This window comes from Stegodyphus dumicola, chromosome 6 (genome assembly GCF_044657685.1).
Source record: "Stegodyphus dumicola isolate Sdum_Otavi_A_Nest chromosome 6, ASM4465768v1".
NCBI classification, from domain to species: Eukaryota; Metazoa; Arthropoda; class Arachnida; order Araneae; family Eresidae; genus Stegodyphus; species Stegodyphus dumicola.
The window spans coordinates 27714887-27739725 of record NC_140773.1 but is presented as its reverse complement, the minus strand read 5'-3'; the positions used below and the strand labels follow the sequence as shown (position 1 = coordinate 27739725).

The 24839-nt window shown below is 31.1% G+C and overlaps 1 protein-coding gene across 1 annotated transcript; it reads left to right on the top strand.

Annotated features, from left to right (window-relative positions):
• The first annotated feature begins 1535 nt into the window (after window positions 1-1535).
• Window positions 1536-23185, top strand: LOC118194154 (FMRFamide-activated amiloride-sensitive sodium channel-like). Its single transcript, XM_085817888.1, has 6 exons — window positions 1536-1635; window positions 6158-6236; window positions 8053-8101; window positions 12934-12962; window positions 18419-18491; window positions 20722-23185. Exons 4-6 carry the CDS (start codon window positions 12934-12936, stop codon window positions 20854-20856), a joined length of 237 nt encoding a protein of 78 aa, XP_085674014.1. The 5' UTR covers window positions 1536-1635; window positions 6158-6236; window positions 8053-8101; the 3' UTR covers window positions 20857-23185.
• Window positions 23186-24839: the final 1654 nt, after the last annotated feature.

The following is a 24839-nucleotide window of genomic DNA, read 5'->3' as shown; positions in this document are numbered from 1 at the left end:
ATATGTACGTGTATGTATGCGTATGTGTAAATTTAGGTGTGTGTAAAATATCCTAACTTTTGAATTAGAACTGAATAATGGTTTTCTTATTACCTCTATTTTTGCATTATACTGCATTAGAAATTGTTGACTGCCATTAAATTAAATGGCATGACTATTTTCAGTTTTAATTCTAAAATTCCTTTGATGTTTGAAAGCCGACAGAAAAACCAGAAAGTGTTTAATTATATTATTTACACTTATATGAAACATAAAATGTACAACAACTAATTATCAAATATACACATATGTATTAGTTATTTTAAATGCATTACACTAAATTACTAATTAGACTATGTCCTACAAGTAAAGGAATGCAAGAATTAATTGCGATCTTCAAAGCACTGGATGTCTATGCAGCAAGTGCTGCGTAATTCTTAGGATATCTATGATTTGAGTTTGACATACAGAGCCCCGCGAAATCAGATAAAACTTAAAACACCCAAAAGAAATTATAATCCACCATTTAAGCCTCATCAAGCTCATTGTTATTGGAGTGGCAGGCTTTGATTAGATTTTGAACAAGATTCGGAATAGAGTAATTTTTTTCCTAATTAATAAAAACCCCTCCAGACCCAGTCAACCAAATCCAGATGGTGACGAATTATCGTCATAATATTTTATGCTAGGCGCATTCGAAAGAATTAATGGAGATTTCGAGCAAGAAAACATGAAAAATTAACTGTGCCATATGTCGAGATTCGAACCACGTATCTTCCGATTTCTTATCTAGCGCTGCTAATTACTTATATAACGAGATTATACACTGTGTAGTGAGGTATTTTATTACGATACGGTCGCTTAAAAAGTAAAAAATTATTTACTTTTTTGCTTATAAGTTAAAATAAGGTAGTTATAAGTTGACTTATAACTACCTTTTTTTTTTCTTAAATGGAATTGTAGGAAAATAATTTAAATAAAGAAGATTATGCCATCCTGCTCTGCTAATTTTATTCAGATTTATAATATTTCTACATATTTATAAATGAGTATTTAGTTCAGGTTCTTTAACGCAAATTATACTTTTACACGATTCATAGGATGTTTTACCCCCCCCCCCCCCCCCAAAAAAAATTTTTTTTGATGTGTACACCACATGACTTCCTTGTACGGAATATTAAATTAGACGCATTTTTTTCCTTGCAAATTCATTTAAACGTAATGGATTGAATTAAATCTACTTCGTGGGATACCGCATAAACCACAATAGAATAAATGCACGCTTTAAAATTCACTATATTTGTTTACCATAGTGACACTCGCGCTAGGTTCACTTAACAGCGATACATTTCATTCATTTTATAACTTCAACTTCTAAACATATCGCATGAACTATTGCACAAAAGTGTAATTTTGCCGGCTTAGTGAGAATGAAGCTTAAAAGGCCACAAACCAAACAGGGCGGGTCAAAGCGAGACATGATGAAAATTTCCTATAATGTGGTGCCATCTGTCGAGTCTAGATTTAACTAGTTCAGTCATCTTACATAAGGAGATGGAAAATTAAACATCCATGCCGTCTACAAGTTAAACTAAGCACAGTGCTAGTTTCAGTTTTTCCGCAGCAGTCTTCTTTTCCTTGAATTGCTCAACAAACGTAAGTAATCTGTTAATAACACCTTTAATTTTATTAAAGTCCATTTCTGAGAGTTCAGGAGAATCTTCCAGTACGTTAGTCACAGGAAAAAAAACTTTCAGTGACGAAACAGCTTTGTTACAGTCCTCGGGCGGCATAGGAGCTTTCCGACCAATAGTACGATTCTCACGAATTTTAGGATAAAATTCACAACCTTTGAAAGATGCCACGTGATTTTTGTCACATCGGACACAAGTGGGTTTGTCATCTTTCGGAAGAGTACATATATACGTGAGATGGCCTTTGCCACAGATTAAACATCTTGGTTGATTATTACGAAAGATTTGTACATGTCCAAAACGTTGACATTTAATACATGTTATGTAGCTGCGATTGCTACGGTATTTTCATTTCATAAATCAGAATGCACAATATTTATACCAGCTGAAAAATTATATAATCGTTGCCACATGTTCTATTCAAATACTGTAATGAATCTAAAACGATGTATAAAATAAATTAAGCAAACAAAACAAACAAACAAAAAAAAAAAAAAAAAAAAAAAAGGAAAAAAGAAAGAGACAGCTTTTCACAGACGATTCAGTATTTCTCATTCAATTAATTGAGTTCTCACTTCGCGACAAGGCGAAAATACATAAAAACTCATATCTATATTAAAAATTACGAAGTAAATCTTAAACACTTATCTCCTCGAGTAAATTCTAGAATGGAATAAGCATGATTTAATTCGCAATAATAAATGAAGGCATTATCTTTGTTGTTGCGAAGTTTAGTTTCTCTAGATTGGCAACAAACCCACTATTCTTTTAAGTTTCAAATGTATACAAACATGGCCACCATGGTAAAAACACATAGGCTGAGCTGCTCTTAAACAACTTTTAAATTGTTGATAATTCTACAAATATTACATGCATATTTACTAAAAGCATAAAAACATTAACCAAATATATTAAAATATTACATGAATATTTACTAAAAGCATAAAAACATTAACCAAATATATTAAAATATTACATGCATATTTACTAAAAGCATAAAAACATTAGCATAAAAACATAACGAAGATTATAACAACATAATTCAATGATTTTTAAATAAAAAAAGCCCAATTTAGAAAAGTATAAAGAAACTGAGATCACTGAGCCGAGTAAGAGAGTGGATATGGCCGATTGCAACCAAAATACGAGGTGCACATCTACATGTTATAGCAGTCCTACGTACAAAATTTCGACGTTCTGAGGCTATTCGTGTTTGAGTTATGCGAGATACGTACGTAGGTATACACAGACGCCAGGAAAAATTCTCTTCAGAATTCATTTTAAATCAGTTTTATAATTTTTTTTTGGGGGGGGGGAGGAGAGTCCTTTACTCTCTCCTTACGCGCAGATGTTACCCAAAAACATCGTTAAATTGCATTCGATAGCCGTCAAAATGGACATTTTCATTGAAATATGACACCCGTAATGTTTCTCGATTACAATACTTCCTTTTTACTTCGTACAAGGAAGTCAAAAAAGATGATTACTTAATTCCTCAGAATATTCTTACACCAATACACACCCTTAAAATTTGCAGTTCGAACTTTTAATATTTTACTAATGAAATCGAATGACTGCAAAAATAAAATGTCTATATAATAAAGACGTACACGGAATTTTTACAAAGAGATTAATGTTATGATAAAGTTAAATCATTATAAAAGAAATGAAACTAAATGAAGTCAGTTGTACTTTTTAGGGTTATTATTTGAAACTAACTAGTTATTATGATTTAGATCTTTACTGCAACTTCGCCTTTTCGTTTCCTCACCAGAATGTAAATTGGAATAGAAAGTATTTAAGCTGAGGTTTTTGGATTATAAGGCAGAGTGTGTTTCTGCCTCTTGAGACAACGTTACTTTAGTTCTACCATCTCTGATAAGTTTGTAATTATTCGGCTTTGCGTTATTTGCTGCCTACATTTAAACTGAAAAGCCTGTTGGAGTTTTCTGGGCCAATTTAGATTTAAATATAATAGTCTTGACTACTATGTTTTAAAATTTTAATTTGACAGGGCTTTTATTTACATCGCTACGGGCTGTGGTTGATTTTGCTAAGCGCAAGAAGTGCATTTGTGTTCAAGTTATGTTTTGATAAAAATGTTTGTTTAAACCTTTCCAAGTTACAACAGAGACTTGAAAAGGTTTAAGCAAACCATTTTAAGTTTCTATCGGTACTTCCGAAACAGCAATAATTCGCTCTACGTCTGATAGAAGTCTGGATCTAGTTTAATGTACTGGTAATAAAAATATCAATAATAAAAATAATAAATATGGTAATAAAAAATTCCGCAATTTAGTAGACGCTTGCGAACTATCCGCTTCGGTAATCGAAACAAAATTTCAGATATTGTTTTTTGAAGGCAAGCGCTCGATATTGCGATTATTTAAAACAAGATAGCTCTCACAGTTACGGCTAAAGTGCAAAAATTCGAAATTTACGAATGGCAACACTCCCACGCAAATCACTCAACACACTGAAAAACCATAAACGGCATTGGAACGTATGACGAAAATAGCGGGCCTAAAGCATTTGCAAACAAGAACATTTTAAAGGACGAATGACAACACAAGAAAGAAGAAGGGGATAAAATATTAAAATTGCACGTTTTTAAAATGCACAACATTTCAAAATAAAGTCGTCTCCCGTAACATTGTAGTTTCGTAGGGTTACAGCCGAAAACATCGCGGCAAAAACATCGCGGACGAAAACGTCGCGAAGAAAACAACGCAAGGCAAAAACGTCGTGCTACAAAACATCGTGGGAGTAAACATCGCAAAGAGAAAACATCGCAGTTCTAAAACATCGCGGTACAAAACATCATCGTCGAAAATAAAGCGGTTCAAAAACTTCGCAGTTTAGAAACATCGTCGTCGAAAATATCGTGGTAAAAAATAAAGTATTTACAAATCATCGCATGACGATAACATCGCAGACATGCTTCTTTCAGGCTTTAATAACTGTAAATGGATATTCCCATATTGATTTGTGATCGCAAGAGGGAAAGAAGGATAATTTTTACTTTAATATTTTTTATTAACTAATAATTTTTTGCTGAGAAAATAAGAATGAAACTTAAGCATAGAAAATTAATGCAACTTATAGCACTTAATAGAATTTTAAACCGACATAGTTAACTAACAAAGGCCATTAATAAATCATTTTTATAAAGTTTTTACTGGTAAGTTTTCATGAAAAGTATAATCTATAATTTGCATTTAATTTTTTATGCTTAAGTTTCCTTCTTACTTTTTCAGCAAAAATTTATTAGTTAATAAAAAATGTGAAAGTAAAAATTATCCTTCTTTACATACTGCGCTCACAAATCAATATGGGAATATCCATTTACAATTATTAAAACCTGAAAAAAGCATGTCTGCGAAGTTATCGTCATGCGATGATTTGTAGATACTTTATTTTTTACCACGATATTTTCGACGACGATGTTTTTAAACTGCGAAGTTTTTGAACCGCTTTATTTTCTTCGACGATGTTTTGTACCGCGATGTTTTAGAACTGCGATGTTTTCTCTTTGCGATGTTTTCTCCCACGATGTTTTGTAGCACGACGTTTTTGCCTTGCGTTGTTTTCTCCGCGACGTTTTCGTCCGCGATGTTTTTGCCGCGATGTTATCGGCGGACACCGTTTCGTAGCTGTCTCCTAACTGCATTCCGATGGATTTCTGGTTCTGGGGCTATCTGAAATCTAAAGTATACCAAATCCTCGAGATCTATCTGAATTGAGCGATGTCATATAACATGAATTTATGCAGTTATTATTATGTTTTTTTGAATGCGGCGATGAATTTGCGCAGGAAAAAGTAGATGTTGCTGTTCGAAAATTTCTAAATGTTTTCACTGTAACCCTAACTGTGACACCTCTATTGTTTTAAATCATCACAATCTCGAGCACACACCTTCAAATAAAAATACCTGAAATTTCATTTCGATTGGTTAAGTGGATAGGCAATCTAGGACTTCGTATATCGGGGAAGGTTTTCTATAACCACCGTGTACCTTGCACGGTATCAGCAAGATTAGGCTCTGAACATCTTTGCCATAGGCTGCCAACGTTAGGTTGAATGTTACCTTTTCCAAGTCGATGGACTGGTAGATATTGCCTAAAACCTCCGGCTTCGTTTCTTACTTCCACAAGAAGCCCCAGTCTTAAGAAAGTTTGCAAGTGTAGACCAAAATGCTCCATCTCACTGCTTGCTCCTGGTTTTCTTATCCCCCCCAAATAGGAACCCTTGTACTTCCATACGCATGATATTTTTTGATGCAGTATTTCATTTCTACACATTTCCTCAGTCGCATGTTTTGGCAACGATCGTTAACCTTCTAGTTCGTAAGCTATGATAATCACAACAAAAGTCGGTTAAAATGAACATCTCAAAGATTAAGTCTCACAGCTTTTAGATTCTATTTTGATTGATTTGAACATTACATTTTCTCCGCTTTTCTTAAATCTTACAACCTTTTCAGATAAGACGCAATTGCTTTGTCCCTTGGAAGAAATAAATAAATATCATAAGTGCATCGAAAAATGCAAAGATGATTGTTCGTAAGTATGTCGATTTTTTTCCTTTTCGTACGATTTATACTTGCATATTTTTTTTCTTAACATATATTCACATTTTTCTCCTTTATGTAACATATACAAAAAATAAAATTTATTGCTTGATATTAGACAATTCCAGAGAACTCACATTATAAGTTGCAATAACAAATTTTAAACAAAATGAAAGCAAAACATTTCTGTATATTACGTTTTTCTCCTTACATTAAGGGTTCGCGGATTTCGAGTGAATAACGACAACACTTGATGAAGTGTCAAAACACAGTTTATTAGCCAATATTATTCAAGACAGCTCCAAAGACAAGTTTACAGTCGTCGAAGAACTACTATAAACATGCTGCACAGCTATCAGGCTATAATGGTGAAGGCAGCTGGCAGCTTTCAAGCAAAGCCCCAGACTACAGCTCCCGACTCTGTTAGGTCCTTCTCGGAACTCTTATGAACTCTCGAGACTCTCCACGCTGCAACTTGCGATGCACTCGATGATACACTAGAGTACAACTCCCGACTCGGTTCGGTTATTCTCAGAGCTCAACACTAAAATGAAACTCAACGATACACTAACTCCCTATACACTAAGAGACTCTCTCGATGCACTCGACGACCAACTCGGCACTAGACTTCGAGACACTCCTCACTGACTCGACTAGGCACTCACTGACTGAATGACAACTCGATGGACTCCACACTGTCTGATTCTCCGCGTACCAGCAGGGTTTATATAAATTTTGGCTTGTGTTCGAGAACATTCTGTGCTAAACCAGTAAGAATTCGTTCCAGAAGGTTCACCATCTGTCTATGGCATATCTTCAATTTTGTCGCTAAATGGGCGATTTCTCGCTAAATGTAGCAACCCTGCCTTCTTTCCCATTTTCTGGCAATCTTAAACCTGCTTTGCGGGGAAGCTATCTCACCGCGACTGGACATTTCGTAACATTATGTATTGTAAACTAGAAAATATGAAATGAAGAAATAATACTAATTGAATTAGTTATTATCGTAGGTTAATTCTTAAGATAATACATTATGTTTATATTCTGTTATAAAAGATGAACTTATTTTGAAAACATGCAGATGCTTTAAATAAAGTTCACTGTTAATTAAAAAAATATAGTGATTAGGAAATGAAGGATTAGAACACTTTCTCTACAAGGATTAACTATACTAGGTTATTAAAACATTTTTCTTTAAAAAAAAAAAAAAAAAAAAAAAAAAAAACGTTTTCTCTCAAAGACGATTTAGTTGAAATGTATCGTTATGGTATTTACGTTTTGAACTTAAAACTAATCTAACTAAAGTCTTAGCACTTTATTTTGTAACCTGTATTTCAATTACGCTCCCCCCGATGGGAAACTGGTTAGTGACTCTACTACAGTATCGAATGAGATCCCGGGCTCGAATCCCAGAAAAGGCATGGATGTAAATTGTCCGTTCCTTCATAATAGGCAACGGTGGCTTCCCTATTAACTGCCTTCATAATAACGTGTCAACTGTTGCCTGCCTTAGTAGCGCCTATGCCTGGCATTGGGGGGAGGAGTATTTCAGTTGCAAAATCCGTAGGGCATTCAATGAAAACTGTAACAGGTATAATTAAAAATTTACGTATTTAGTTTGATGTATTGTTACTTCAGGCACACTGAATAAATCAATTTAGGGGGGAAGCAGCTTCGTTCTGCCATTACTTATAATATTTTTTTTTTAGAATTTCATAACGAGATTTTATGAAAATACATTTTGAGAGATGTATAGAAATGTATACTGAAACATAAGTTCATATTCTTTCTTCCAATTTATATTTTAGGAAATTTAAATATATCATTGACATTCAAGAAAGATATGAGAGAGAATATGTAAGTAGAGTTTTGCTTAGTAAATATTAATAGGAGTATTCGTAACTAGCAATTTGCTTAAAATTGAAATTTCTATGTTGTTTCAAAAAATTCTAAATGATTTGCCTTAACAATCTTGTATATAAGAACAATTTTATAATTTGACATCTTTTTAAAATAGAATAAACATATAGATAAATTTTCAAGCACTATTCACTGATTAAAAGACAGATCTTTTATACTCTACTTATTGATCATAAGTTAGGTTTCTGATTTTCCTTGTTTATTTTCCTTAAGATATTTTGATACATTCTTCCTATTTTTACAGTTACTTTTTATACTTCAATAAAGAAATAAAAATAAAGCTTTTTAATTTTTTGTATCTTTATTTGCTTTTTTTACCATCTGGTTTTGAAAATACTGTTTATTTCCTGGCATATGGGCAAAGTCAGAAACCTGTAGGTATTGAAAGAAAGATCAAAGTCGAAGCAAAACACACAGAGCGTTTCATAATTAAAATAAATGCTTCTTTTTAGTTTTTAAAAACAACATATTTATTTTTATATAACTTTCATATTTATTTGTTGCATATTACTTGTTTTTACCATAAAATAGTATAACAAAGCTTTTTGAGGAATAACGCAACGAACTTAACGCAACGAATATCATGGAACACCCAAAGCAACAACTTTTTTTAAATCATATTGCCACTCAGAAAATCTTAATAATTATATAAAAACATTAAATTATGTTCCCACTACAAATCCTTTTCACTTGAGTATTAATTTCTTTTCAAGTTTTATTTATACATTCTTTCTTTATGAGGAAACTTATTTTTTTCACACCTGAAAAAAAGTTGTATGTTGCAGTTTTGAAAATCATCTTGAGATTACTTATAAAATTCTAGTATCTTAAAATATGAATAAGAAAAACTATTTTATTTATAGGATTGAAACACGTACAAGAGTATACATTTTAGCTCAATTATTTAATTGCCATATGACAGACTTAAACCAAAACTATTGTGCACATTCTCTTGCTATTTACTGGTATATCTTTTCAACGCGTTTTTTAAATGAATGCAATAATGATGTAAAATTAAAGTATAAGACTTTAAACCAGAGTAGGTTAGTATGGCTTTCCAGACAAGAGTTTATTTCAAAATACCGCTTCACTCAATGATTTTTAACTTTTTTGTTCAAAATGCCTTTAGAGAGTCAAACCTATCCATGGACCACTCAAACAGAACATGCGATTAATTATGAGTGTTTTTGAGTCAATGTTAAGGTCATGTCCATTAAGTTAAAAAACGTAATTTAATTCTTATTTAAGACCAGAAACTAATTTATATAGAAATGTTAAATAATATAAATTTTAAACAACCATATCAATCAATCGTAATTGGTGAGTCTGATTTTAACTTTACCATATCCTAGATTTCAAAATAATTACAAGCGGAAGTTTATTTCTAATTGACATCCAAATAAAACTTTTTCAAACTGAATTCATGTTCTTTCAAATACAATTTTGAGTTATTATCATAGTCACTAAACATATCTCTTGACCTGCAACGGAATACAAAGTTTATGAAGGAAGGAAGTGCTTTCCGATACGAAATGGTGATTTGAAATTAAACTTCGATGGTTCTCTTTTTCATGTATTTAATGACACTAATACAGTTTCCAGTATTATTCAGTAATTACAACCATGGTCTCTGATCTTTTATTTTGAAATATTCTTTGTCATGACGTTTTGACCACGCATGCGCAGTTTAGCCGAGCGGCCTGCAACGCTTTTCTCTCACGTGACTTACTGGAGAAAAGAAGAAACTGTTAGTAGCGAAGTAGTGAAGGTAACACGCTGTACGCCAGCGTAATAATGATAAACACGGTTTCTATTTTTGTGTTAACTTCTTATTTTGTGTGTTAATAAAGTATTCGTGTCGTTAAATGTCTGGTTTTAGGCGATACCCATATTTAGTTCACGTTCCACGTTAGGCAAACATATATCCAGAACCCGCCCAAGAAGCACTATACGATATTCCTCAATGTACAAATTATTATATTTTCTTAAATATCTTACTATGATTTTACAGTTAATGTTGATCATTATGCCTTAAAACTCACTAATCATAAAATTCCGCATTATTGTTTTCTTTGAACAAAGTTTCAACAAGATTATTTTATCAGGTAATTACATGTCGGCAATTCTATTAACTTTCCCAGTCGCTGTTTCCTTTTATACAATGGATAGTTTATTACATCGTATTTCTATACGATCCATAACAACCGCCGTCTTTTCTACACACGCACACTGAGAATATGTGCTTAAATAAAAAGAAAAAATTTGATGTGTACACCACATGACTTCCTTGTACGGAATATTAAATTATATATATTTTTTCTTGCATTTCATTTAAACTTATTGGATTAAATTAAGCCTACTTCGCCGACACCGCATAAACCACAATAGAATAAATGCATTCTTAAAAATTCACTTTGTTTAAGATAACGCTACGTTTACTTAACAGTATTATATTTCGTTCATATTATAATTATATAACAGTTAACTTATATATTTCGTTCATATTATAACTCATAATGCACAAAATTTATGTAATTTAAAGAATAGAATTATCTAATCGTTGCCACATGTTCTATTCAAATACTGTAATAAAACTAGAATGATATATAAAAGAAATTAAGCAAACAAAACAAAAAAGGAACAGTTTTTCACAGACGATTGAGTATTTCTTGTTTAATTAATTCAGTTCTCACTTCGCGAGAAGGCAAAAATACATAAAAACTCAAAATATTTATATTAAAAATTACGAAGTAAATCTTAAACACTTATTTCTTCGAAAAAATTCCAGAAAGAATTAAGCATGATTTAATTGGCAATAATAAATGAATGCGTTATCTTTGTTGTTGCGAAGCTAAGTTTCTCTAGATTGGCAACAAATCCACTAGTCTCCTGTTTCAAACGTAAACATCAATGGCCGCCATAAAAAAAAAGCTTAGCGGCAATTAAACAACTTTAAAATTGTTGATAATTCTAAACATATTCCATACAGATTTACTAAAGGCATAAAAACATTAACCGGAAGATAAAAACAACATAATTCAATCATTTTTAAAGCAAAAAATGTACAATTTACAAACATATAAGAGTAAAGAAACTGAGATCACTGAGCCGGGTAATAGAGTGGATATATATATAAATAGATTTATATACGTTTGGTGCAGCCGATTGCAACCAAAATACGAGGTGCACATCTACATGTTATAGCAGTCCTATATACAAAATTTTAACGTTCTGAGGCTATTCCTTTTTGAGTTATGCGAGATACGTACGTTCGTACAGACGCCACGAAAAATTCTCTTCAGAATTAATTTTAAAGCAGTTTTATAATTTTTTTGGAGGAAACGAGTCTTTTATTCTGTCCTTACGTACAGATATCACGCAAAAACATTGTTAAATTGCATTCGATAGCGGTCAAAATGGATATTTTCGTTGAAATATGCTGCCTGAAACTTTTCGCGATTAGAATACTTACTTTTTCTTCGTACAAGGAAGTAAACATGAAGGTCAAAAGAACATAATCCAACTTACGCGCTAAGCTGTAGTAGTTTAGTGGTAATAAAAATAAAAGTCCAAACAAATTCAAGTATAATATTAAATTTGACAAAACAGAGTAAGGAATTGTCACAGAAGTCTTCAAAATTGTTAAATGTAAATAAACGCTACATCAGCTGACTGTAAAATGAGTTCGAACATAAACATCTCTTCAAAAAAAAAAAAAAAAAAAAAAAAAAAAAAAAAAAAAAAAAACTGAAATGTTTCAGATTTTAAATTACGTCCAAAAGGGCGTTTTTTAACATTTTGTGTGTTACCTTTCTTTATTAAATATCATGGTTCCTCGCACTTAAACCATAAGATCCAGTGAAACAGCAATATCGCAAAATAGTTTTAAAACGAGCATATCTTTAGAATTTCCGATACAGAGACTCACGCGCTGGAGATTTAAAAGTTTTTTCTGCACAACGTTGCCATTGCTCGCTTTGAAATCCTTGAGTTTGTTAATCAAAAATTCGTCAAAGTCATAAAACAAATTCGTCAAATCGATCATAAAACAAATTTCAAATTTCAAATTTGGTCTTCCACATGCTCATATTCGTTGGAGGATTACGTTATTCAAAATTCGATGACTCTATGTACCGTTGTTTTATCACAATACGAGAAATATACATACATTTATGCAGATTTTTCATTATTTAATTTCTTCAAATATAATGCAGGACTCTAACATTTTGTGGCAACAGTTTGAAAAGTGAACCGACATTTATGAGTCCGACGCAAAATGCCAAAACGAAACTAATAGTCCTTCGGGATTCAAATCCCTTTGGACTAAAAAAAAAAAAAAAAAAAAAGCAAAAGCAAACGTTATTTTACGTTTAAAATTAAAATATAAGTATTTTATAATTATATATTAGTATATTATATTATAGTAGTATTAGTATATTCTATTATATTAGTATAATTATATTAGTATTAATAATAGGTATTTTACATTTAAAATACTAAAAAACAAAGGGAAACGTAAACAGAAATCTACATAAAGGCAAACGGATAATTTCTGAATTCATTTTTACAGTCAATGATACAGTGGATGTTTTCATTTAACAAGTATGCAATTTTTGTCCCAATTCATTATTCTGTTATGCCAACTGAATATGATATTTGAACATACTTCGATTTTAATTATATATATATGAATTTTAATAATTAAAGGTGTTCATTTTCTTAATAATGCAATAAATGTGCAATTTCTAAGAACTGAATTCTTTTTTCAGATGAATCCTACGGAAACGATGGAAGAGTCGTAAGTAACTGTTAACTTTAATTATTATTAAACTTCCATCTAATTTCTAAATATGCTGTAAATAAAATATGTAGATTCCAACTTACCTTGGTGTCTGAGAACACAGTTCATGAAATGACTGACACAAGTACATACAGAAGTCCAGTTGACACTTAACCATTTAATGAAGATTATCAACGATTTTCGTTGATAATCCGCAATGGAATGCGGATTATCAATAATACGCAATGGAAATGGAAGACAGGAGAATGAACATTTAATGGAAATTTGGTAAAAGTAAAGAAAAATGAAAAGTTCTCTCACCTTTTTGACATCGTACTACTTCTGGTAATATGCCTTACATATCTTTAATTTTTTTCTTTTTGGTGATAGCAACCTCATTTGTGTTTTTTTTTACAAAAACGTTCCGTCAAACGATGTGCAGCGCCATCTCGAAAGAAGATATCACACAGATGCTCATCCTATTCTGACGGCATTCGTCCTCGCATGCTGGAAATGTGGTCATCATCGTCTGGGGACCTGTAAAATAAAATTTAAAAAAAAGAAAAAAAGAAAGAGGAAAAAAGTATTTAAGCAAAGATTTCTTTGGTTTAAGTTTCGCTGAGAGAAAAGCGAAGGTCATCGTCGTGGGATCTCTTCTTCACCGTCGCCAGAATAGTCCATCTGAATTTTTCGTCGTACATGCGTCTTCTTAAACTTCGTCTGAATACGTCTTCTAAAATCTTCTTAAACAACATCTTCCTTAAGCCGTCTTCTTAACCACATTTCATCTTTAAACATCATTTTCATTCTTCTTAAAACAATAGCCTTTTATAGCTTTTTAGTCAAATCGGGAGAAATTTATCAATTTTTGATAAAGTCTAAATCAGGAATCCTCAAAATCGGTGTTGTACTATCAGAGATCATCTGACCGTGGTCTCAGGTATTCAGCAGAGTTCTTCAAAGGTCCTTCGGTAAATCCAACCTTCTCTACGTCATACGTGTCATTAGGGTTCACTCTGATGATTTTGCATGAGCCTAAAAATTTGGGTTTTAGCTTTCTACCTGGCCATTGATACATAAAAATTAGCGGAAATTCAATCTAATGTTTTTTAATAATAATGCAGGTAGAAAAGTTTTATATATCAGAAAATCCGTTGCAAACATTATACCTGTTCAGGGTTTAAGAATTTTTTTATACGTTACAAATAGTACAATGAAACTCTAACTGTCCAAAGTGGAGACCACACATAGCCCAGTCGGATATTCGAAAATCATGTACACTTGAGTTGCATTTCTTCTGTAAATTAAATACATATTTTCCGTAATTACCTTTTTCTGGAAACACTTTTGCTCACTTTCAAATTTCAGAATGTTGCATAGAAGGAACGGTCATCGTATGACCTTCCCATGGTCACTGATAATGGAAGTTGATTCCTCATTTTATGATGATTAACACAAGCAGATTTAACACTATATAACTTATCCTTTGAAGATAAATTAAGGAGGACAATTTCGTACATGACCCTTCACCCACATACATTACCAATAATTCTTGTAACGACCAAAGAAAGAAGAAATGCTGTTGCAATGATTAGCGACAGAGGAATGCCTTAAAAACAGATACCGAAAATCGATTACGTAGTACCTGATCTCTGCAGAGGTAAACAATACATGCCCAGGCCTCCACTTACAATAGGGTTTCCGATAAAATCCTTTAATATTTAAAAAGCATATCAAATTTTATGTATCATTTTCAGTTTGAGGCTTACAAATGCAAAAATTAGAAGTGGGAATAAAATGCTAAACTTTTTGTTTTAGTTTTGACGCTTTGCCATAAAAATCAGATACAGTGTTTTAGTCTACAGTAAATCAAAAAGTTAATAGTTGCAAAGTTAACTTTTAAGACAGTCAGAACATAAATGCTACGGAATAACCTTTAAGAAGAAATCGTTAAATCATGTTTGAGAGAACGCGAAATTTTAAATTCTGTATTTAATCCGTATATTTGATTATTGAACTGATAAACTAAGTAGTTTCATTAATTTAGTTCTACTAATTCTAAATTACGACTTGCAGTAAATTAATATTCTTTAGTTTCTTCCGTTGTTTTAGCAGTTTCTTTCAGAAAGAAAAAAGATCCTGGTTTAGAAAAAATTATATTTTATACAACACATTCTAAACTAGAAACATGAAAATAAAATATCCAAAAGCATTTACTATTAAGCGTATAATATTTTCAAATTTACGGTATTTGAAATCCCATGGATCATTTAAAATAGCTTTGCGCATTCCTTGCAATGTTTTCAATGTTTCGCAAACATTTAAATACTTGCAATGTTTTTTCAAACATTTAAATTAATAAAAACAGCAGCAAAATCTCAGATTAATTGGCAAGTATCTGCACTTATCGTTCATATAATTTAAAATAATGGTTTCAGTAGAGCATATGACTTTATGTATTCATAGAGCAGAACTTTTCTATTTATACTTATTGTTAATAACATGTAGCATCGTTTAGATCAGTGGCAATGGATTTGCTGCCAAGCAGATGATAACATGCTTTTTATTTGAATCTAAAAATCCAAACATTTCTGGATTTGATGTACATAAGAGATATCTAAGGGAAAAGCTATGTCACTATGCAGAAAGACTTAAAGGGAAATCTGCGATACATGTATTTAAAATACACAATCAGGAAAATCACAGGAATACTCAAGCAGCCAGTCGGCTCTCTGACTTATACCATATTTGAACCCGGATCAAATTATCAGTGTTCAACAATCTTATCCAAATAGTGTTGATATTATCAATTTAACAAGCTTGTTTAACTTGAGATTTTCCTATGTTATTTCTTTTAAACCTTAATAACCCCCATTTAACATGTTTCTTTAAAATAATTTTTAAGCTTACCGCAAAAACTTCTCTCTCTTCTTCTCCTCAAACTATTGCACAGGGAAAGTAAATCTTACTTTCCCTGTGCAATAGTTTGAGGTTTAAGACTTTGGATATTTCTTGGTAAGATTTCTGCTATTGGCAGTACTACTATTTCAGAAGATTTTATTGACTACACAATTTTCCCTAAAATTAGCGTAATTCGGGTGGATTATTGAAAATATTGTTGTTAAAAAAACTAGAAAGAAAGGTTATGATTTTAGAAAAAAATAGTTGTTTTTAATAGATTCTTCCCACCTGCTCTTGTCTTTATTCTTTTAAAATCAATGAATTTTGAAACGCAGTGGCATAAATAAGGGTATGCAAGGAATGCCGTCGCATAGGGGGCCGAAGGCTTAGGGGGCCTTTAAATGTCCTGCTGAACTACATTTACATGTTTAAACTTAAAAGACGGATTCCATTACATATATATAGAAGCTTTAATTCATTTTCCCTTGATTAGTTCGGAATTAGAATTTCAATAAAAGAAGATTAATTATTATTTTTATATTCTTTATCTTGTATTTTATTTTCCTTTTGCTTTTCATTTTTATTTTTAGAATTTGTACTACTATAAATTCTTATTTTAATTTTAATATGTTTTGATTTTATGTTAAACCCCTTTTGCACGATTGTTAATATTAATATAGTTGAGGAATAGCCTTCATTTGATTCCAATTTACTTTTAGCTTTAGAATCCTTAAGTATATGTAGATAATAAAATTCGTTTTCTTTTAAGTTTTTAACGGCCTCCTTCCTATATGGTGCAGTAACGCAATTCTCTGTATGGCGCAGATAGGAGGCCCTTGGAAGCACCTGAAACAGCTAAATTCAAGTGTTTGCAAAAGTTAAAATTCTAGCAAAGTAAGCAAAAGTTAAAATTCGACTATGAAATAATAACTTCATGACCTACCCCAGTTTACGGATAGCAGCGAGCGGAAAATAGGAAAAGTTTCTTTGTATTCCTTAGTCTCAAACCTGAAAATTATTAAAGGCGACCCCCTAAAGGAAAGGTTTCTCCTTTTGCAATCCCATATCAAAAAGCGGAGGAAGTGGAAAATAATTATAACTATTTATTATAAAGTACTTATTTTATATATTAATTTGTTTCTGTATAATTCGCATTATCGAATAATCAGTACACATATTTTCTTTCTTTTCTTAAGGCTATATGTCGACAAGTTCCTTTTGTTATATAGACTTATTCATTTATTATCAGTATGCATCTCAGTGAAAGGAGAGAAAAATCTGTCTCTCGCACTCACACAAAAAGTGTTAACTGAATTAAAATCATCTGACGCCAAATACCCAGACTAAAGCAAATTTTCATTTCACCAGTTGGTCAAGGGAAATTATTTTCCTTTTTATTCTTTCTTCACGTTACGTTCCTTTCAACTAGTTCCCTAAGAACGTGCTTTTATTTTTTAACAATTAATCCAGATGTGATAAAAATCATCATGAAAACATTGGCTCCTGGAATCCTTGATTTTTTTTAATTTTCGCGTTTTTTATTTATTTATTTATTTTAAGTACATTAAATTTATTGGGAAAGGGGCCCACGAAAAGTTTTTTTGCATAGGGGCCCAAGAGTTCTAGTTACGCCACTGTTGAAAGGTAATTTATTAAACGACGCAAAGGGCTAACATTTAACACCATAATTATATATTTCCTGTAAATTTAGTACTGTTTCTTTACATTTTACACCAAATAAATACCAGGCGGTTTCCATTGTGTTTAAACTCTCTCTTTTATTCGTTTTTTTGTCACAAGTATCAATAGTTTTGCGCAATTTATATCAAATTTGATTATTATTTTAGTCATTCAGTCAGCATGTTAGTTGTAAGTTCATCAAAACAATTTCAAATTCATTTTTCCCTCGTGTTATCTGACACGTATGTTCAGTCATTGGAAGTTTTAAGATCTTCACCTTACTAAGAAGTCTAATTTAGAATTAATCTAATTTAGTTTAGTTCTACTAATTTAGAATTAAATTCTTTAATGAATCATTTATGTTTAATTGATGTATAGAAATTAATCATACAATTATCTTCGCTAGCACACAAGCAACAAAAATTTTGATATTAAAAGTTTGATTGTCAGAATTATATAGTCCAGCTTCCTTGTCTTTCTTATCGTACTGAATCATGCTTTTAGCTAATTCCTCAGAGCCGACTCTTTTTCAATAAGGCTTAAAACTTATCGTGTTACTCTCGAAACACACTGTCTCGTATTTTACTTTTTAATATAGCCAATTAATATATTAATGCTGGAGTTACTTTTTACCATGGAAAATTTACGCAATATGAAATACTGCTGAACATTTTTGTCAGGAGTTTCAGGCGGATTTACCAGTGGCATTGAAATTATTCGAAATGATAAGAGATATATTTCTTCAACATAAAAGCTTAGATATTTCGATTAGTTCTCAAGAACACTTTCGCTTATTAATGCACTTTTATGTAACATTACATTGCTGATTTTAAAAGCAAAATTATCTGGTTTTATTATTTCTGATATGTTGATTTTGTCTTCTATATTTTTAGTGGCTTTATTAGCGTAGAAATCTATCTAGATGATACTGAAATTATTCGTCTTCAACACAGGCCGCAGTACAGGGTAAGGTAGATTTGGTTATATTAAAAAAAATTTTTTTTTCAGTAGTATTAACGTAAACTTCTATTATTATAATAATCAGAAAAGCAGAGATTTCAATAGGAGATTGGGGTTTCTGTAATTAATTATGTGATATAGAAGTTGTCAAAAAAGTGATAAACTAAGCAAGATACTGCATAAATATATTTTACGAGTAAAGTCAATATCTTTCTTTTAAATTTGATTTTAATAACTCAAAATTTTAGCATTAATTTCGACTTCAGGATTTACCTGCATGAAATAATCTCCTTCTTATTTCTATTATGGTTTCATACTGAATAAAATCAAATACAATGCATACAAAGTATATTCATATGAGAACAGCATTGATTGATGATTGACAAGCGAATCCTTTACGTCCGGCTAAACAAGAGTGCATAGATCAAAGCATGTCCCACAAAATGAACTCTAGCTCACGTTTCGAGAAAAAAAAATCAATAACTATATTTCATCAGAAATAGCTTTTTTGACTGTTCCCGAATCCATTTGGACTATTTTTTTCCATGAAATATGTTCGTACGATCAGAATAAAGGACTCTTTTACCTCAAACGGATTGTAAAGTGTATTCAAAAGTAATTATTTTGTGACGTCTGTGAACAGGATATGTTTATACTGCATAACAATACAGTAATTTTCATTCTTGTTTTTCATCTCTAAAACAAAAATAATTACATTTTACATAGTGCCATTCTGTGCGAAATGTGTAAAATTAAAATTACTGTTGTAAGAGAAGCATAATTATGTACCCAATCCTTGTAATGTTTATTACAAACTACAACCCTTCTCAAAAGGAATTAAAATTTTATGAAAGCAATTTGTACATCAGAATTGTAAAATTTAATGCATTTTAATTAGCTGAAAAAGAAATTGAAATTAAAATATTCATTATGCTTTAATAAAATTATAAGGTTTTTCTTCCGCCTTATTAGCATGCCTTAGTAGTGTAGTGGTCTGCACGCTGCGCGCAGATATTATAGAGGTACGAGGTTTGATTTCCGAGGAAGGCTTTGCTCATTTTTCACTTCTCTTGCTTCCAAAAAATACCTGGTGTCGAACTAAAAGTCTCCAAATCGACGGCCGAACTAAAAGGATGGTGGATGATGATTCTCCACACCCAGGATTTGGCGACTAAGTCCTCTAAAAATCCCAGTCGCCCTTTGAAAGGGGGAGTATATAAGGTATTTCTCCCGCCTTCCTAGCGTGCCTTTGTAGTGTAGTGGTTTGAACGCTGGGCCCGTATTGCAGAGGTCCGTGGTTCGATTCCCGGCGAGGGTGTTTGTCAGTTTTCATTTCCTCTGCTTTTAAAATACATAATGACTACAAAATAAGTTAGTAAAATGTCCATACTTTAAAGTGAAAAATTTTGTAAAAAGACGCTTAATTTATATTTCCTTGCAGCGGGTTCCTAAGTTAATTATGAAGGATGGTTGGTCTAGTACTGAATCATTATTCGTCGAAATAAACTATTTTATTTTGTTGCTGCTGTATAAATATATTTCAGATTTCTTGATTTGTGTGAATATCAAGGGTGATAAAATGAAATGCATAAAAAAAACTGCTTTAGGACATCTCTAAGAATTAATTTCTATTTTTTTGGAACTGTCATTCTTAGTTTTATAAGAAGCATTATATAAAAATATATAATTCAGAAACAATTTTAATAAAATTAAATTTTTTTAGGCTGTTAAAAATACTTGATGACAAAAATATGTTTTTGACAAAAATATGCGTTTGATAGAAATACGTGTTCTTTACATATGACAAATATTACATCTTGATGAATTTTATGTATAGAATATGTGTTTCGAGATTTTGTAATAATAGCTTTTTAATTTTTTAATATCTGATAGTCAATTTAGTATTTGCTAATTATGTAATAGAATATTAATCTTATAATAATGCATAATTCTTTTATGCAAAGCATTTATAATATAACAAAGGTTTTATGTCCTCATTAGTGCATAATATTGCAGCTTTGTTCTTTATTATACCCAAATTTCAGTAAATAAACGTTCTGTATGCTTGAATTTCTCTCATTATTATTTAAAAAAAAATTATCTCTATATTTAAAAAAATTAGAAGAAGAGTAATGGGAAATCTGAGAAACAATGAATACTTTAGCTTTATTTAAGAAATAATTAATTTATTAAATTTTATTTAAGAAAATTTGATGTATTTAATTTCTTTTTTCAGGATGTGGAACTCTTCAGTCACATCGGTGGCTTCATTGGAGTTTGGCTTGGGGTTTCGTTAGTTTCGGTGATGGATCTACTTGAAGCTTTGTGCCGTATATTTACTTACGTGTTTAGAAAACGAAATCAATCATAAACTTACCGTGTTTTAACAGTTGAGATTATCATAAACTTAAGCAAGGATCTCTTCTTGTCTCATAAAATAATTTACTCTGAAACTGAAACGTTCGCATGCTTGAACAGGAATACTATTGATTTTCGAAATAATAAATATCAGTTTCTTCTTCTAATGATAAAGTTTAATATTATTAAACAACTCTTCTTATTATTCCCTCTTCTTTCTTTTTCTCCTCCTTCGATCTCTTCTTCTTCAGTTTTTCTTATTAAATGTTTGAATTTTTGACACTAATTACAGTAGATTCAATGCATATGCAAATATTTTATGTAGAATAAAATACAGGCATTTATTAAGACTGCTTATATGCCCTTTTGCAGTTCACGAATAAAATAATTTTTTTCTTTGCATATTAAATGTTCACCTTCTGGCTGATATATATTACATATTGTAATTGAAAAATTCATTCTCTTTGTTAAACTATGTGTGAGTTTAATGTTAATGTGCACTATATCTCAGACAATTTGCTGTAGATTTATCTATCTTCATTTTTACTTTATGATGTACTGAAACAAGTTTAATATGTGTATGAATCTGAAATAAAACATTAACTTAATCGATCGATCGTAATTATTTAAATTACAAGAACTTTTTGACCCATGATATATTTATACGTTACGAAACCTTTAGACATTCGTAGCTAAAGCTTCAGTTTATAAATGGATACATCTTACAATAAATCATTTTCTACATAGAACCTTAAGACATTAATTTCTTTTAGTTTGAGACAAGGCTTCTTAATTTTTAAAAGTGCAATAACGGATGTTTATCCTTTTTATTTCGGATAATTAACTATTGTAATATGTTAGCCCATTTGTTTTTGGCATTTTAGCTTTATTATTAAGCACCGTTCTTCGCATTTATGATAGACAGATTTCAACAACAACAAAAATATCACAAAATTTTGAAAAGCTTCATAGCAGTAGTGTTAAGTGTTGGCATACATTTATAAATCCTTTTCGTATCATTTTACATAATTAAATATCAGTTTCTTTTTCTAGTGATAAAGTTTAATATTATTAAAGAACTTTTCTTATTATTCTCTCTTCTTTGGTTCTCTCCTCCTTCGATCTCTTCTTCTTCAGTTTTTCTTATTGGACGTTTGAATTTTTGACATTAATTACGGTAGATTCAATGCATATGCAAATATTTTATGTAGAATAAAATACATTCATTAAGAGTACTTATATGCCCTTTTCCAGTTGACTAATAAAATTATTTTTTCTTTGCATATTAATTGTTCACCTTCTGGCTGATAGATATTACATATTGTAATTGAAAAATTCATTCCCTTTGTTAAACTATGTGTGAGTTTAACGTTAATGTGCGGTATATCTCAGACAATTTGCTGTATATTTATCTATCTTCATTTTTACTTTATGATGTACTGAAACAAGTTTAATATGTGTATGAATTTGAAATAAAACGGATGTTTTATTCTTTTTATTTCGGATAATCAACTATTGTACTAATGTTAACCTATTTTTGTCAGTTTAGCTCTATTATTAAGCACCGTTTTTGAATTTATGATAGACAGATTTCAACAACAACAAAAATATCACAAAATTTTGAAAAGCTGCATAGCAGTAGTGTTAAGTGTTGGCATACATTTATAAATCTTTTTCGTATCATTTTACATCATTAAATATCAATTTCTTCTTCTAGTGATAAAGTTTAATATTATTAAAGAACTCTATTATACCCTCTTCTTTGGTTCTCTTCTCCTTCGGGTCCACCAGCGGCCGAGCGGTAAAGTCGCTGAACACTGGTAGTTCGGTACGATGTTCGAATCCCGCGAACGGGCTGGCTGCATGGGAGTTTTCGTGGTTTTCCCCATGTGTAACGTGTATACGAGCCAGTTTCCCTTAGAAAGTCCTTCACGAAGGTATCTCCTCCCTTAGGCAGATAGCCCTCGAGGCTTTGCCATAATTACACACACACACACATACACTCCTCCTTCGATCTCTTCTTCTTCAGTTTTTCTTATTGGATGTTTGAATTGTTGACATTAATTACGGTAGATTCAATGCATATGCAAATATTTTATGTAGAATAAAATACATTCATTAAGACTACTTATATGCCCTTTTCCAGTTGACTAATAAAATTATTTTTTTCTTTGCATATTAAATGTTCACCTTTTGGCTGATATATATTACATATTGTAATTGAAAAATTCATTCCCTTTGTTAAACTATGTGTTATTTTAATGTTCATGTGCACTACATCTCTGACAATTTGCTGTAGATTTCTCTATCTTCATTTTTACTTTATGATGTACTGAAACAAGTTTAATATGTGTATGAATTTGAAATAAAACGGATGTTTTATTCTTTTTATTTCGGATAATCAACTATTGTAAGAATGTTAACCCATTTTTGTCATTTTAGTTTTATTATTAAGCACCGTTTTTTGCATTTATGATAGACAGATTTCAACAACAACAAAAATATCACAAAACTTTGAAAAGCTGCATAGCAGTAGTGTTAAGTGTTGGCATACATTTATAAGTTTTTTTCGTATCATTTTACATTTTTCTTAGTAAGATGTCTAGTAAACATTTATTATTGTCTTTTTATTATTAGCTTTTTGTGTGTTAACTTTATTTATTAAACATCATGTTTTACGCACTAACGCCACATAAAATTCAACTGAACACAAAAATTACAAAATATTTAAAAATAGCATATCGTTAGAATTTCCTAAAAGTGTTAAAGGTTGCCATACATATATTATTTTCGCTACATTGTTTTTTGAAAAGCTAGACCCTTGCACAACAAACCGCCTAAAATATTTAAAAATGTGTATAATGCTTTTAAAGATTCGAACTGGTATAATTTTATGAAAAATATTGAACTTCTCTAATTATACATCTCATAATTAAGGCACAATAAAACGCCGAATAAATACTAATTCAGAAGCCAAACAACAAAAATCCGCGTTATATTTTCAAATTTTCACAGAACTAGTTTCGATGGTTTTACCGAATCATCATCCTCAGCTGCAAAAGCGCAAATAAAAATATAACGTTGATTTTGTTGTTTGACTTCTGAATTTGATATCTCATTTTAACACATATTTATTAAATCAATTGCATTAAAATGTAGAAAACGAAATGCTTAAGAACTGTGTTTGTTGCTTTTAAATCGCTATAGATTCATTAGAGAAATATAAGAAGAGTTAATCAATTAAAACACCAAAATTTACTTAAAATATTCCACTGTAATTAAATTTTATGAAGTTTTGAGAAAAGCACTGAAAATGAATTCAGTTGCATATTTTATCCGAATACATATCTCATCCAGCCAAAACTGTATGTGATAATGTACTTTAGCTTGCTTTATTTTAAGTTACAGAATGCAAGAGCTGTGAAAGTTAAATGAATTCGACAATAGTTCCAAGTACTACCCTTCCAAGTTCAATTTTTAATTTGAGCTTTACTGAATTGGAGTAGAAGATGCATGTGTTTTATTTCCGGCCACGGCAGCACATGGCTCTCATACAGCCGAATGTGTTCATAAAAGTTCAAAGATTACCTTACATTTTTCCTGACAACTCTGTTTAAGGACGGAGCCTGATCAGCAACTCATGATTCTAACTTTATTAGATCACTAGTTTCGGTTTTTATCATAGATACAATGTAAGTGATATACCCAACATCAGTTGGGATACCCAAACGAAAGTTCGGTTCTATTTTTTTTAGGTAGAGATAATTTTTGTTTTAATGATAGTGCGCTTTAAGCTCAATATTATTGCGCATTTTGGTTTTTTAATAAACACTCAGTAAAAACGAAAACCAAAAAGGTACTCCTGTTCTACTATACGTACAAGTTTATTAGTTAAAAGATTGTAAAGTCTATGACTTTTTCGGGAACATAAACGTTTATAAGGACTTTTGAAGACTTATCTTTTAGCCTTGGTGAAACTCAAACAGAGATCAGAAG